Source organism: Meles meles, chromosome 7, assembly GCF_922984935.1.
Source record: "Meles meles chromosome 7, mMelMel3.1 paternal haplotype, whole genome shotgun sequence".
Taxonomy (NCBI): Eukaryota; Metazoa; Chordata; class Mammalia; order Carnivora; family Mustelidae; genus Meles; species Meles meles.
In genome coordinates, this window is record NC_060072.1 from 86,785,420 (window position 1) to 86,801,007 (window position 15,588).

Consider the following 15,588-nt stretch of genomic DNA (forward strand, 5'->3'; position numbering starts at 1 on the left):
ATAGGCACTGGTCACAGAGCAGCCCAGAAGAGAGCGCAAGACTCTGCACAACACAGAAACAGGAGGTTGCAGAAGGCAGAGTTAGGGGAGGATGGCCGACTTGGGGGACAGTCACCTTGCACTTCCAAGAGTGAGCAGGCAGTTCCTCCATTGGTGGTTTTAGGCAGAAAGTGTGGTATCCTTTGTCGCATGTCTCACAGACCAACATCTTAGAGTCATTCCCAGGTTTCCTGAAGGAACATGGGGCACACAACAGGGTCCCACCTCCCCTTATTTTCAACCCTAACTCCTGCTTCACCTGAGGGTTCTCTCCCGGCCCCCTTGTCTTACCTGCAGGCTTGGCACACTTTGCACTCAGGGCACTGCCAGCCAGCACGCTTGCGGGCAGTAAGAGCAGTGTCCAGGCAGGCCCCGTGATAGTGATGCCCGCAGCTGGTGCAGAAGAAAAGGTCACACAATTCCCCGGGCCCCTCACATACTGCACAGCGAGCCTCCTCTGGAGCGGGAAGAGACAGAGGACATGGGTTAGCTATCGGTTCCTTGCAGGACTCAGCACAGTGCTCTCTCCATCAGGCATTCCAGAGATACAGAATGAACTAGGACCACCACCACAAGGAAGACAGGCAAGAAGTCCCTGTGCTCACGGAGCCCCCTTCTATTCTAGTGGGGCATACAGATGGTGCTCTGCAGAGCACAAAGCCCCAGGGGCACACATGTCCCCCTCATGCACCCTACGGCCAGAGGGCAGGGCTTCTTACCCAGATGTGCAGCCCCCTCACTGTGCTCTGGGCATAGCAGCTGCAGTGTTTTCATGGACAAGAAGGAACCGCTGGCAGTCGCACAGGGGAAGTGGTAAAGCCGTGGACATCCGGGTGAGCGGCAAGGGATGGAGGCACCGAACCTGGTGCAGTGGGAGCAGCGCTGCCAGGTTGGAGACAGAATGTCAGGGCCCCCCGCTCTCTCCAGAGCAACAGATCAGGCACCAGCTCCACCTCCGTCTACCCACTGCCCTTCTCACCCTACCCTCTCACAAGCCCACTGGCCCTGCTCGCTCCGCCCTTTGCCTACACAATCTCTTGGCCCCAGCCCCACCTGTGAGATCCCTGAGAAGATGGCCTTGTCCACACCACATAGTTCTGGGCCCTCCTGCCCCCATACGCCTGCCGACCATGAAGCACACCAATGGTGAGCCCAGTAGGACCCTTTATAATGGAAAGGGGTAAACAGAAAGGACAGAGTTAGCAAAAAGGTAATCACTGGCTCAGGACCAGCTAGCCCTTACCCCCTTTGCCACCCAAGTCAGCTACCCTACTTCCCCTCACTTACCTCCAGGTTCTCCTAGGTGGGCAGGTGTCAGGCCCTCAGGGAAACCGATCTGTGACAGGTCCTCACTAGGCAGCGCTGCCTCGTTGGGCCCTGGGTTCCCCCCAGGGGACACCACTGGACACTGGGGCCAGTCAAATGGCAATTCAAAGCGCCGTAGTTCCCGCTGCCCATGTAGACTGGGCTCCCCACAGTTACAGAGAGCACAGCGCCGTGCTGGACCCCCACTGTGGACACACAAGCGTCAGCACCATGGCAGGCCCCTGCCCAAAGGCGACCCTAACAGCCCCATGAATTGGCATGCCTGATTCCCAAACACTCATCTTCCTCAATCTTCCTCCTTAAAAGTTGAGACCCTCAAATCAAATATTTGTGTGCCCTTATATCCTCATTTCCCCAAACTAGTTACCTGCAGTCCTGGGGAGGATCCTGAAGCCTAGGACCACCAGAATTGGGCACAGAGACCTCCCCCACATGTGGGTTGGGAAGGTCTGGCTCAGTGGTGCCTGACTCCTCAGAGGCCGCAGGTCCATCAGCTGAATGAACAGACAGAGAAGCATAAGCATACATCCGGCCTCATCCTCTGTGTGATACTAGTCCACCCATCAGACCCATGAGAGTAACCAAAACCCTTGGTGGATCACAGTGATGGCAATTTGCCTTTTGTTCCAAAGAACAAAGTCCTTCAATTACCCATCTATTAGACAGACTTAGCTCCTGAAACCCAAGGTTGCCTGGGGAGGGCAGAAGGCTTGCCAGCAAATGCAGAATTTGCCCTACTCACCTGCCGGTTCTGAATCTTTATCCTCACCAGGCGGCTTCTGGCTGTCCATCCCTCTCTCCGACTGGGCAGGGCCCTCTCGGGGAGACCTGTCAGAGCCAAAAATAAAAGATCTATATGTCTAGTAAGTCTTCCCAACTAAACACTTTCCCCAGAATCCTAGAAGGAAAACAGCTATTGCTAACTAAACTTTACAGAAAGCCGAGAAAAGCCATACCTACAAATTCCTGTTCTAAGGACAAGGAAGGTCTTTCTCCCTAATCCTTATCCCACTGCCTTCCTTCCTTCCCAGATAAACTCATACCCTCTTCTCCCACTCTGGATTCTCAGGGGATCCACTCCCCTCTCCCCCTTCCTACCTCCTGCATAAGAGTTCCCAGGGTAAGAGCATCAACTAGAAGCACATCCAATCTATATCTAGTACCACCCTTTGCCTCATGTCTGAGTTCTTGGCTCCTGGTGGGCCCTATTCCCTAGAGTTTTTCCTGGGATCTCAAGTCAGCTACCATCCTAGAGGGATGTCAGTGCCAACCCAAGGGTAGCCATAACCCGAAAAGTCTTAGTCCAGTCAAAATCCCTCTCCCAGAGAGAGAGTCTGAGGCCTTGTAGGATGGAGAATACATTACTGAAACTAAAGCCCAGCTATGGATGGATCTCTACCACTTCCACTGGTTTCAACCAGGAGATCCCAATCACAACAGAAGAAACTCCCCAATTTCCCCCGGACTGCCTATCCAAATCCAGCTCAGACCCCTGCTGTGACAGCTCAGGATCTCACCCAGCCTGAAGGCCTCAGGTCGTTGCCCTTAGCAACGCCAACTGCCCTTCCTCCTCAGATGTCCCTAGTAGTTAACAGAAGTGGGCCTTAAGAGTTACTGAGCATGTGTAGCCAGGCCTGAGGCTAAGGCATGCTGGGAGTTGTAGTCTCAGGAAGCACACCGCCACTTGGAGGAGTTCTAAACTAGGGAGGACACAGCAGAGCAGAGTAGCTTCCTTCCTCTTCCGTCAAGCAGGGTTTCCACATACACTATGGGGGTGGGGGGTAACGGTCCCCTCTTCTACAATATGCCTGCCTATATCAATCCAAATGAAACACACTAAAGTTATACTTAAGAAGGTTGAGACCCACCTTTTGGGCATATTTTCCTAAACCCCAGAGGGAACTAAGCACAGTACAAAAAAGAGAGAAGTGAAGAGTTACAGAGATGAGGAAAAAAGACATCTTACAGAAGAAGAAAGAAAGGGATAGGTGCCTGTAGCTCTTAATGGGAAGAGTAACAGTTTAAGCAGAGAAAAGAAAGCATAGTGTTCCAAAGGATTGGGGGGGGGGTGTGCACAGGAAGGGGGAAATCCCTAAAATAACTCTAAATAAAAGTTTGAGAAATTTATCTCTCCCATCTTTTCCACTCCTCTTATTTAACTAGAGAAATCACACAAACAGTAAGGACAAGTGTCTCTTCCCAAACCAAATACCCCAATGGTTGGCCACTGGGGTTGAGTGACGGGGGCAGATGAGATGGGGAACCTTCACAGGTGGCCAGGATTGGTAAATCAATTTCCTAAGAGCCACAATTATCAATCCTCTTTCCCTGAGCTCACACTCCATTTCCAGAGACTGGCAATGCACCTTCTGTGACATATCACAGGAAAAGAAATTTTGTCCCCCCCCCCCCACACACACTATCAGACTCTACTAGACTGGGAAAGATACAATGTTACCTCCATTCCCAGGTCACCTCTTTTCCAAACCTGCCACACAACCACCCCTGAAAGGAAAGTAGGGTGGTCATCTGGCCAGCCCACAGAAAAGTTGCTCTGGAACTTCAAGGGGCCCTTAGAAGCCACTGTTGGGAGGCAGGGGTTGGAAGACAGGGCACTAGCCAGGCCACTCTTCCTATTCAGTCCTTCAAGACCTGACCACACCCAGAGACTTCAAAGTTGCCTAAATGTGTGCATCTTATTGTACCTTACCACTACATGCCCCAAAGATCCTCCACCAGCTCTGCTCTCAAAGTTAAGGCCAAAGGAGCCACAAACAGTAAGAAATAAAAAGCAACAGTGATAATATAGGAGGTGGGAGGAGGACTGCCTCACACAAGGCCAGAGGGACAAATTCCTCTGCCCTCCCCCGAGCGCAGCCCTCTCAAGCTGGTAAGGCTGGCACTGCTCGGGGAGGTACAGAAACCACCTGTGTCCAACCTTGGAAGACAGAGTACCAATATCCTCCAAAGCCAGAGCCTCACTCATGGGGCCAAGGAAGACAGACCAAGAAGCAAAGAGTAGAATGTCCTCCAAGCTGTACCAAAAAGAATCTAGGGGTCCCTCCAAGAACCCTGGGCTCCATTCTCTACCCCTGCAGTCTAGCACCTGCACCCCAGTGCTGAGTCCCAGGTCTCTGAATGGATCAAAACAAATAAAGACCACAGGTTCCCCTGTCCCATCCTTCACAGCCAGAAACAACCCCCCCCCCCCCCCGCACCCTCCAAAGGTTTTTTCCCCCTGGATCTAAATTGGGTTAATGCCTACCTAGCCTTCCTCTTGGGAACTAGAGATCCCACATAAGTTGAGATCTAGGGAGTAAAACTGTGCTGGCTTCCCTTGGTCCTGGGCCTAATAGGCCCAAAAAAGTAAGGAAGGAGAAATGGGTTCATCTCAACCCACTCTTCCCCCTGCCTCCATCCCAGACCCATAGCTTTAACTCCATTTTCCCAGCCAAAGGGGAAATGGAGACTTGGAGAGGTGAAAGGCTGAAACAGGCCCTTGAGTGAACAGCTCTTCTGTAGGACTCAGGACTTCCTGGTTCCCAGCCTGAGAATCAAACCACACCTCTCCCCACCCCCATTTTGGGCCGGCCCTCCAGAAACAATCCAAATGGCAACACTGGCCCTCTAGACCCTCTGGACTATCTCTGGGTCATCCTGGGGTTAGCCACAGCTAACAAGGAGAGGTCCCTCCTAAGGAAGTTCTCTGGGGACAGACAACAGAAGGGACACTCCTGAGGAGGCAGGGGCAGAGAGCATGGGTGACAGCTAGCCTCATTCTACCACCTCTACAGTACCTCTCACCTCAGGGTTATCACCCAGAAGTCTTTCAAGAGCAAAATCCCTATTTTCTCCTTTCCAAGACCAGGCTGGAAGGGATCTAGCCTATCTATGTATGTTAGAGGCAGTGGAGTGAGGGAGCAAAACACACCAGGCAAATCCCTGCTGGGCAGCATGACAGCTGTGAGAGGGGCTGTCCCAGCCCAGGGCCTGGAGGCATGAGGCTCATGCTGCACCCTTCATACACTCACATACACACCCCTTCTCCCCAACACCTCCTGCCAGGGTTGGAAACACAGGCTTCAGCAGAAACAGCTCTGATCAGGTCATTTCTCTTCCAAAGAGGGACAGGCCACCCTATTCTGCAGGCTTGGGACAGAATCAGAGGACCAGTTAACATTCCCTGATTGAAAAGGGTTGGAGAGATCTGGGAGGGGCCTGTGGGACTGGCCAGGGACTTACGGGCAACAGCTCTCCACACCAGGCCCAGAGAAAGCGGGAGACAAAAGCCATTTTTTGCAGCCCACATTCGCAGGGAGCAAATCTCAACGGCCTCCTCTATAATCCCCTAGAGATTATGTCCATCCCCAGAGGAGGGGAGGCAAAGCAGGCTAAGACAGCACTAGGCCTCGCTGGGGTCACTTTGCCAGGCAGGGGCAGTTTAAAGTTGAACAGCAAGGCCAGAGCTGACCCCAGCCCCGCCTCCTTCTTGCCCCAGCCACCCCCTTCCTCACACTAGTCAATTTCCACACACTCTCCCCTCTGCAGAGTGAAATAAGGCCTGGTCAAAGATCTAGGGTTCCTGGAGTCCCCAGACCCTACTTCTGGGTGCCTGGATGGGCAAGAACAACCTTAAAGTCCAACCTGGCAGTAAGTCTGACCTGGCAGTGGCACTCTATCCTCCCTCTTAAAGTTGTTCTGTTCCCAAGGCCCACAAGGAACCCTGAGGGAGAAGCAGCCAACTGGGATTGGTGCTGGCATCAGGGCCTGGGTCCTAGTTTAGCAGAGCTTCCCCCCAACACAAAAATAAACAGGCAGAAAGGCGATCTGGCCAGGTTCCCAAACTCCCGTGGTTCCCTGAACCCCCAGTCTTTAAAGAGGCACACCCCAGACACCAGGCCTCAGTTCTGCCTCAGTTCTGCCCCAGCGACTGGCTCAGGTTCCCTTGACAGACCTTGCCAAAGGAACCCTCCTCAGCTCTGGCACCCCTTTCTCCAACCTAAAGGCCAGCTCAGGCCAAGATAGTCCATCTGGCTATGCCCCCAGTCCAACCCTTTCTGGGCCCTGGCCGGGCAGACTTCACTCACCTCTTCACAGGGCGATCCAGAAATCTTCATCCGAGAACATGGCCAGAGCCCGGGCCGCTCCCCGACCTCCAACCGCCAGAGCGATCACAGCCGCCCCCCGCACGGGGGGGCTTAGGGGGGCCAAGAACGGTAAATCCAGGTCGGAGTGGCCACCCTCCTCCCCCCAAAAAAGCAAGACGCCAAAGAGGGGTTCTCTGCCTCGGGTTCCAGCAGTTTAGGTTTCCATGGACAGCCCCAGGGCGGCGAATCCCGAGCGGACACAAAGAGAGCACCGGTGGCTTTGATCTTGGGCGAGCAGGCTCCGCATCCGCGTCGCCGGGCGGCCTCTCAGTCCTAGGGCCGGGCCAGCGCCCGGGCCGCCCGCGCCGGGCTCGGGCGGAACGTCGAGGCTCTCCAGATGGAACGTCGAGGCGCCTCCCCAGCAGCCCGGAAGGAATGCCGCGCCGCCCCGCGCCGGGCCCGGATGGAACGTGAGACCCTCGCTGGAGCGCGGAGTCCCTCTCCCCGCCCGGGCCGGCGCCCCGGGGCCGCGCGAGCTACGGCGACGCGGAGCCGGCGGGGCCGCGGGGCTGAACCTGACACACACCCAACGCCGGGCTCCTCGACCCCGAGCGTTCGCCCTCTGAGGCTTCGAGCCCCCCACCTTCTGCTCCCCCCCGGGGAAGGGAGGAGGGTAGGTGGGCGAGGAAGAGGAAGGGGCGGGCGGTGCGAGCCCTCTGCCCGCTCCCCTCCGGCCGCTCCAGGCCCTGCGCTCGCCTCCCTTCCCCTCTGGCCTCGGGAGCTGCCCCGCCCCCGGCCTGGCCGGCTCTGATCGGCGGCACCCCCTCGACCCCCGGCTGGCTGTGATCACGGGGGGCCTAGAGGTGCATGGCCCAACCCGGCTCCCGGCACCGGGGGGTCAGGAAACTGAGCGGAAAGTGGGGAACGAGGCAGCCATTTGCAACCGGAGAGGAAAGTAGTGCAGCGCGGCGCCGCTCCGCCTCCCCCCCTCCGCCTCCTGTTCGGCCGGTAGGGTGGTTCCTGCGAAGGGGCTATTTCCTGGCCCAAGATCTCGGCAGCGGTCGTGGAGATTCAGGAAGCCTCCGGCGCGAGATCCGGGGGAGCCTTTTGCCTGGGGAACCCCACTCGAGAAGCGGAGAAAGAAGAAGACGCGGCCCTATTTTGTGTTGGAGCGGAGCGGCGGAGGGATACGGCCCTCTCGGAGGAAAGGTTGTGACTCTGCAGTTCTACGCACACGCTGCGGGATCCCTCCGCCTCGGGTTAACCCCGACTGCGCCGGGCCGGCCACTGTGCAGACACGTGGGAAAGAAGCCCCCCTCCTCTGCACCCCGGCCCTGGACCTGACTCCTTCACTACCCGGCTGGTGAAACTAGGACTCCGGCCACTTTCTAGTTCCGTTCCCTTGCAGTTCTTGGTCCCTGAAAGCACCTGCCCCCTTGCCTTGGCCAGGGGCAATCTTTCGCGGGAGGGGGATGGAAGAAGAGCCAGGAGATTGGCCGCTGCTCTGCATCCTGGGAACTGGAGTCCACAAATGGAGAAAGTGAGGCACGGCGCCTGGCGCTGCAATGGGTGGGTTCTTGCCACGTTCGGGGGCCCGAAGGAAAGCGGGACTAGTCCCTAGTCGTTTTTTCTACCATTCAGACCCCCTCGTGAGGAAAGAAGAGCAGTGCTCCCAGAATCACCACACACACCTCCCCCATCAAAACATAAATGTGGAGTTTCCTTCCTTTCCTGGGTGCTCCCACTCCCAACCCCAGCCTTTCTCTCGGGACCTTCAGGCCCTGTGTCCCCTTTTTTAGTAAACAGGGGATGTACCTTGGAGCCTTGGAGCCTTGCTGCTACCTGGCCGGAGTGCAATAACTCTAGACAAGATCCCAAAACACTACTTGCAGGCATTCCCCCCACACACCCCCATAAGTCTGGGTGAGAAGGGATTGAAATACCTTTTCTGCCATTAGCTGTAGCCACGGATGAACAGAAGGAGACAAATTAACTATGTGCTAGATACTTTATATATTCTTAGTTATTTCTCACCCTCGTTATGAACTACGAGGAATTAAGTCTATGATGATGAGATTGAGGCTAAATAGGCAAAATTTCCCAATGAACCACATCGGGTGACATCCATGATTCAAACCAATGGCCATGTTTTTCCTAGGATTGTATATATTTATATAACAGAAAAAAAATTTTAAGGATGTAGAGAAAGAGGCAAATCATGTACAGGGCTGGTTTTGTGGGAAAGGGTTTACAGTGTTGTCCAACAGAATTTTCTGCAATGATGGAAATGCAGTATAGCTACACTGTCTAATTTGGCTTAGCCACATGTAGCTGTTGAGCACTTTGAAATGTAGGTGGTGCAACTGAGGAACTTTTTGTTTAATTTTAATACTAAATTAAACTATGTGAATTGTAGCTTCCAAATTGGACAGTGCAGAAAACCTAAATCCCTACAGACCAGCCAGGTTCATATGAGGGATCAGAACTAAGCCTATCCTGTGCTAGCCACACAGTGGCATGATATAACCCACTCTGACCATGCCGGTCTAGTTCAGCAAAAAAGTCCAACAGTGACCCAGCGCCTGTCCCAGCTATAATGAATAAATTAACGGAGATAGAAGTTGGGACATGGGAGCACCTGGTTGGCTCAGTCGGTAGAGCACGCGACCCTATCGTGGGGTTATAAGTTCAAGTCCTACACTGGGCGTAGAGATTACTTAAAAATAAAATCTTTAGAGGTGCCTGGGTAGCTCAGGCGCTAAGTGTCTGCCTTTGGCTCAGGTCGTGGTCCCCGGGGTCCTGGGATGAAGCACAGCATAGCATCCAGCTCCCTGCTCAGCGGGAAGACAGCTTCTCCCTCTCCCACTCCCCCTGCTTGTGTTCCCTCTGTCACTGTGTCCCTCTCTGTAAAATAAATAAATAAAATCTTTTTTTTAAATAACAAAATCTTTAGGGGCATCTGGGTGGCTCAGTCAATTGGATGTCTGCCTTTGGCTCAAGTCGTGATCCCAGGGTTCTGGGATGGAGCCCTGCAGTGGGCTCCCTGCCCAGTGGGGAGTCTGCTTCTCTCTCCCCCTGCCTCTCACCCTGCTTGTGCTCTGTCAAATAAATTTATTTAAAAAAAAATCTTTTAAAAAACTAAAATCTTTAAACAAACACTTTTTTCTAAAAAGCTGGGAAATGGAAGGTCCCTCTCTATACCTGGAGGCAGGGAGGATGACCTTCATCAAAAAGACCTCCAATAACACTATAGCCACCATTTCTTAAGGGTTTATTATGTATGAGAGACTGTGCTAAGCCTTCATATATCACCTCAATCTAATTCTCGCCTCAACCCTATGAAGGTGTAACTACACTTCATAAATGAGAAACTGAGGCTCAACCAGGCTAAGTAACCCTATGTGACTCTCGGGGTCTCACAGCTAAGTGGAAAAGCATTCCAACCTAGCCATTAACTACTATTCATTACTTTTATCAGGGCTTTGAGATTGTTTGACACACTTTTAGAAAACTTCAAACATTTGTAAGTCTATCCAGGACCTCATAGAAATGGCAGCAGGGCAATAGATAACCTATAATGAATATTCCAGGTCAGATGTGCAAAAGGACCTAATTTTAACATAAGGAAAGAGTGTGGTGACAACCTTATAGAGAATCCTAAACTACTGAGATTGCTCTTTGGAAAATGCTTCTTCTGGCAGCCCTTATTTTTTTAAATTCTAGATTAGAGATGCAAAAGCAGCTGGCAGAAGTTCTGAAAATTAGCATGATAATCACCCCAACTGTAATCCCAACTAGCTTAGAGCTGGGCACTAGCAAGATCACAGCTAAAATTTTGCCCATTCTCCACAGCTACGTGCATTGACAGAGTACCTCAGACTCCCTCAGGTGGCAAGAGAAGTCCGTGTTCTCCCTGTGAAGGATGCCATTCCAGTAACCCTAATAAGTCCTTGGAGGAGGTATTGGGCCAGTTAGGCCCTATGTCTGGTGGGGGTGGGGGGTAAGCTGAAAGGGTAGAGGCAGATAGGACCAATTCTTCCTAGCTGAAATGTCCATCCTCCCACTGAGATGGCAGGTCAATAAGAAAGAGTAGAAGTAGGGGCGCCTGGGGGGCTCAGTTGAGCAGTCGGCTCTTAATTTTGGCTCGGATCATAATCTCAGGATCGTGAGATTGAGCCCCTGGAATCTCCTTAAGAGTCTCTCTCTTTCTCTCCCTCTGCCCCTCCTTCCCCAGGCTTAGGCACATGCACGCTGGCTAGTATACACACACACACACTCTCTTTCAAATAAATAATCTTTAAAAAAAAAATAGAAGCAATATCCTTTGACAGCTAAAAAGGTAGCATGATTCCAAAGGTGTGAAGGGTGTGAAAAGGTCACCCAAGGTACGAAAAGACCAAAGAACATTGATAGAATGAATGGCTCTGGGGATATGGGGAGCAGAAGGATGGATATACACCAGGAGCATTATTTCTAACTTTACTTAACTCTCTTAGAAAGCCAGAATCTTCACCAACACTTCAGTCCCTGCCTCTACCCTCCTCTTCTATTATATCACTAGGATGAGGGGCTTCCTTCCTCCCCAAACCTTAGCCTCTCTCTGAGGGCCAGCCAATGCCAAGGCCCCAGGAGGGAAGCTAGGTCAGCATGTGGCAGCTGGCCACTAGAGGGTGGTGTTTCTGTAGTTAAGGGGATCTTGAGAGTCTGCAATCTTGGATGGGAGTGGCTGCCAACTGGTACCTGTAGAGGAGAACCCAGCAGAAAAGAAAGGTGAAAAAAGCTAGGTAGTAAGTCTTAGGGTAATGGTCCTCCGGAATGAGTGAGGAGTAAGGAATAGGAATGAAGTAGGAGGAAAGCGTTAGCCCTGACTCCCCACCAGAAGTCACAGTCCCCTCTCCTTGGAAAAGGAGATATTGCCCCTGAGCTCTCCCCACATACAGAAAAGCCAACGACAAAAAGATTTCTCAGTTTATTTGCATATATACATGGTCACCCTAGGGAGCCTGCTCCACTTCAGGAATCCCCAGCTCCCTTCACCCAGCCAACACCCAAAACCTGCACAGAAGAGTGGGTCCTAAATAAACAATGCTTAGAACTCACAGTGCAACCCCGCAGGTTGTAACAATTCATTTAGCAAAAACAGAGGACTAGAGGCCAGAGCCTATGAGACATCCTTGGCCCATTGTAAACATTGACAACCAGGCCACTGGAGCCTGGAAAAGTGTGCAAACATGAGGGTACCACACTGTGTGACCTCAGAGGACTGGGGACACAGCTGGCAACCATACCCGTGAAGTCCTAAGGGCCTACACCCATTGGAGCCTGGCAAGCACCAGGGGCAGAATCAAGGCAGTGACCCAATGCCTGAGGGCTCACATGAGCTGGCAGCGGCGCTCTTGCCCATAGGAATTCTCCACCCGGGCAATCTCCTGGATGACTTTGGTGAAGATGCCTCGAGTCAGCTGCAAGGGACAGAGATTCAGGGCAAAAAAAAAAAAAAAAAAAAATCAGTTCATTGCCAATACGACCCAGCTCTGCGTTGTATACCCCACTCTCCCACCATCCTCACCACCAAGCAGTGCTGTAAGAAAAACACTGCTACCCTGATTTTGCCCATAATCTTCAGGCCAAGCACCTGGTTCTCCCGAGCAGATGACTCCATAAACGTTGCACCCCAGGACTCTGCCAGCTTCTTCCCTTCAACTGCCTGGACCTCCCTAGAAGAAAATTTGGAACATGAAGATGGAAGATAGCAATGTCCCCAGGTTCTCTGCAAAATCATTATAGAATCTAGACTTCTGACCCATCTGTCTTCTAAGGTCTGGGAGATAGGTTTGGGAAGGAGAAAAATAAAGGAGACCTCAGAAACCTAGGACTGAGATTGGAAATATGAAATTATAGCTTTTGCAATAGAGGGAGTATCTCATCTTAACCTTCAAGTTAGAAATGAAAAAAAGGTGAAATGATTTGTTCAAGTCCATGGCAGAGCCAGGACTAGAGCCTGACTGATTGCTAGATCATCTCGCTTTCCTTTGCCTTGAGCTATAGAGATCTCTGTACCTGTCTGGAGAGAGATCTGCCTTGTTCCCCACTAGCACCACCGGCAGCCTGTGAAGAAATAACAGTTACTACTGGATCCCCTCCCACTCCCCATGGAACCCAACTTCCTTCACATCGTGGCTGGACAACTTCCCCAGAAGATCAGACAGGATCTGTCCTGGCCTCCTCCCTCACTTGGACCCTCCACTCTCTTCCATCCCCTCATGTCCCTACTAGGTTTCTATCTCCCAGGGCCACTTACCGAGTTTTGCCATGGCCTTCATGTAGCTTTTGGTACAGACTCTCAATGACTTGGAAGCTTTAAACATAAGAAATGGAGCTATAAACTTATTCTGGGACAGCCGTCAGATCCTCCCAAGTCCCCCTCTCATAACCTTGGTCACTTACCTATGCAGAGAGGTGACAGAATACACAAGCACATAACCATGGACCCCAATGATGAATGAATAGGGCAGAATGCTGTACTCATCCTGACAAGAAACAGAAACATCAATACCTAGATACACAACACTCAGATGGCAAAGGTTGGTGGGTTGCATCCTGGGGACCCTCCCTGGGGCACTCCCTACTCCAGTCATTTCTATTCAACAAGTATTTACAGAGTAGCTCCAATGTGGACTGAATACTACCAGCTGCTAAAACACTTTTCTTTTAATACTACTTTACAGATGAGCCACAGAGGCAAGCAGACCTCATCTCCCAAGATTGAACTGCCGCATTTAGATTACCCTGCCCCAAACTGGTACCTGCCCTGCTGTGTCCACCAGGTGTAGGTGAAACTCATCTTTGCCAAGAGTCACTATCTTGCTGTAAGCTGAAAAGAAAAGAAAACTTGACTGTGAGGTGCCTTGTAAGGCTAGCAATGTGTGCCCCGATCCGTTCTTAACCCTAGGGGTGATATGGAGATGGACGAGGTCCAGAGAGCTCTCCAGGCAGCTGGAGAGACAATGTTAAGGTTCTTATTGTCTGGTCTACACCATCCTGGATGCAGTATCCTGCAAAATCCACACTCTAGCTCAACTAATAGAACAGGATTGCTAGAGAAGAGATTAGATTTAATGGGTAATTAAATCAGCCCCTTGGCACCAGGAAAATCCCAAATTACGGAATTGGATGGGGCAACAAAGACCTCCCTGCCCCACCCCTAGAGGAGAAATCTACTCACTGTTCTCCACTGTAGGATCATAGCCTTCCAGGAACTCGCCCTCCACAAACTGATGTGCCAAAGATGTCTTCCCTGTGGGAAGCAGTGGTAGTTGTATCCAAATCATCCGTCCACATTTACATCCTCTGTCCTTTCGGGCTGTGGCCCAGGACTAAAGAGGACCCCAAATTAGCACCCTAGCCTGTGGGTGCCATGCAATATTTTCCCTTAGCCTATCCTCACCCTCTTTCGCCTTGGGTCTCTGCACCCTGGCCACCGGATGCATTCAGTAGCGCCGCAGGAAGCCTTTCCCGCTGCCTTTCCCCACCCACTCCTGGGAAGATCCGGGATTCCCCTAGGATCAGGTCTGCCCCGCACCCGGACACCTGAGACTTGCCATCCACACAGACCGCGCCCCCGCCATCAAAGCCTGACCCCATCCCCACCCCTTCCAGGGTAACACTGGGGACCACTCTGGTGTTCCTGCAACCAAGCCCACATTAACTCTTACGTGCTCCTACTTCCTGCAGCCCTCCACACACTACCACCACCCCAGGCTTTCCTCCTCCATCCTTTCAATCCTCGTCCTACAACCCCGTTCTAACGATGCCACCATTCCTCTCCGGGTCGTGTTCCCGCGACAGCGCGCCTCCTCTGGCCACAAAGCCGCGGTGCGTTCGTGCTCTCCCCAAGGCGGAGACTCACCTACAGAGCGGTACCCGAGGATGACCACCTTCCTGTAGCGAACTAGCGGCATGGTAGTAACCGGCCCCGAGGGGCTTGCCGAACAGCGGGCTGAAAGAGCCCTAAGAAGAGGAGATCTGAGGGTAAGGCAGGCACAGCAACCGGCACAGTAAAGTCGCTCACCCTGAAGCTTCCAGGGACAAGCTAGAGGGAAACCAAAACAAGCGCCGCGCCCGGAGCTGGCCACGTGATCACAACACAGCAAGACTAACGCGAGGGAGTCGGGCGCCGGGGGATCTACAGTGCCGCGCCGCTCTGGGCTCCTCCCCCCAGGCCGCTTGCCATTGGTTTATTAGAAAGGATAAGGGCGGGGCCGCCAGCGGGAGGGAAGGGTGGGCCTCACGTGGAGCCGGAGAACCAGGAGCTGCGCCTGCGCAGACTAGAGCCGGTTCATTCATAAAGAAACAGAAAGGAACCCGGGGGTCCTAGAGGTGTTGGCGCATTTTCAGCCTAGCAGAAGTGGTTGCGAAGAATCGAAAAATGGAAAAATATCCGTTGTGGCTCAGTTGGAATTTCTTCTCAGAAGATTCTAGGCTTCCCTTTTGCAAGGTCTCTGAGGTGCTTGGATAGGGGAAAAAAAGGGACCCAAATTCCAATATATTACCTCAGCTTCCCGTAGACTTTGGCCCCAGATCTTTTATCGTTGATTTCCATAGTCTACCAGGATCTTCGGAAATGCGATTCTTATTCTTGAGAAAGTTGTTAGAATTTGTGGCCAGGTCGTCTGAAGTTTTGTAGTCATCCTAATAATCAATGCATTCATTTATTCAACAAATATTTATTATGCATATACTATATGTTTCAGGCATTGTTCTAGCTTTGGGGATAGAGCGAAGAACGGGACAGATGTCTCTCTGCTCACAATGCTTAAAGCCTAGTCTGAAGAAACAAACATATAAGCAAGGAAATATTAGATAATATTAAGTGCTACAAAAGGTGGTATAATAAGAAATGGCCACATTAGATTAGTAATACTTCCTCTCAAAGGATTCCCTATTTAAACTGAGGTCTGAAAGACAATAAGGAGCCAGCGAGAACAAAATTCTGACAGAAGAAAGCATTAGCGCTATGGGTGCTACGATGAAAATAAATTTGTTAAATTCCAGGAGAATGGGAGGGAGAGAGAGTGTGTGCGTCAACCTAAAGCAGATGAAATCTAAGAGGATGGCAGGGTCCCGGCCATGTAAA

General features: G+C 52.0%; 2 protein-coding genes across 3 annotated transcripts in view; both read right to left on the bottom strand.

Moving 5' to 3' along the window:
* KMT2D (lysine methyltransferase 2D) overlaps nt 1–8,204 on the bottom strand; it is a 40,228-nt gene extending 32,024 nt beyond the window's left edge. Inside the window, 8 exon segments of the mRNA XM_046011049.1 lie at nt 116–230; nt 331–496; nt 759–921; nt 1,093–1,202; nt 1,327–1,550; nt 1,733–1,859; nt 2,108–2,193; nt 6,453–8,204. Of these exon segments, the coding sequence (XP_045867005.1) occupies nt 116–230; nt 331–496; nt 759–921; nt 1,093–1,202; nt 1,327–1,550; nt 1,733–1,859; nt 2,108–2,156 (954 nt within the window). The 5' untranslated portion in view covers nt 2,157–2,193; nt 6,453–8,204.
* Nucleotides 8,205–11,450: 3,246 nt separating this feature from the next.
* On the bottom strand, nt 11,451–14,578 carry RHEBL1 (RHEB like 1). 2 transcript variants are annotated; one of them, XM_046012993.1, is made up of 8 exons: nt 14,362–14,578; nt 13,678–13,749; nt 13,259–13,326; nt 12,900–12,982; nt 12,754–12,810; nt 12,513–12,560; nt 12,088–12,169; nt 11,451–11,914 (listed from the first exon to the last, which is right to left on the bottom strand). In XM_046012993.1, exons 1-8 carry the CDS (start codon nt 14,411–14,413, stop codon nt 11,825–11,827), a joined length of 552 nt encoding a protein of 183 aa, XP_045868949.1. In that variant the 5' UTR covers nt 14,414–14,578; the 3' UTR covers nt 11,451–11,824. The 2 variants fall into 2 exon arrangements, with proteins under 2 accessions (XP_045868949.1, XP_045868950.1); XM_046012994.1 differs by having other exon boundaries at nt 13,678–13,828; nt 14,362–14,387.
* Between the last annotated feature and the right edge of the window lie 1,010 nt (nt 14,579–15,588).

Bases quoted from the DNA above. Each gene is read 5' to 3' on its own strand.
- RHEBL1 (XM_046012993.1), bottom strand. From the start codon at position 14,413: ATGCCGCTAGTTCGCTACAGGAAGGTGGTCATCCTCGGGTACCGCTCT. The intron at 13,750-14,361 runs GTGAGTCTCCGC...TGCTTCCCACAG, and splicing joins CCTCGGGTACCGCTCTGTAG to GGAAGACATCTTTGGCACAT. The intron at 12,983-13,258 runs GTACCAGTTTGG...GTTTCTTGTCAG, and splicing joins TGGTGGACACAGCAGGGCAG to GATGAGTACAGCATTCTGCC.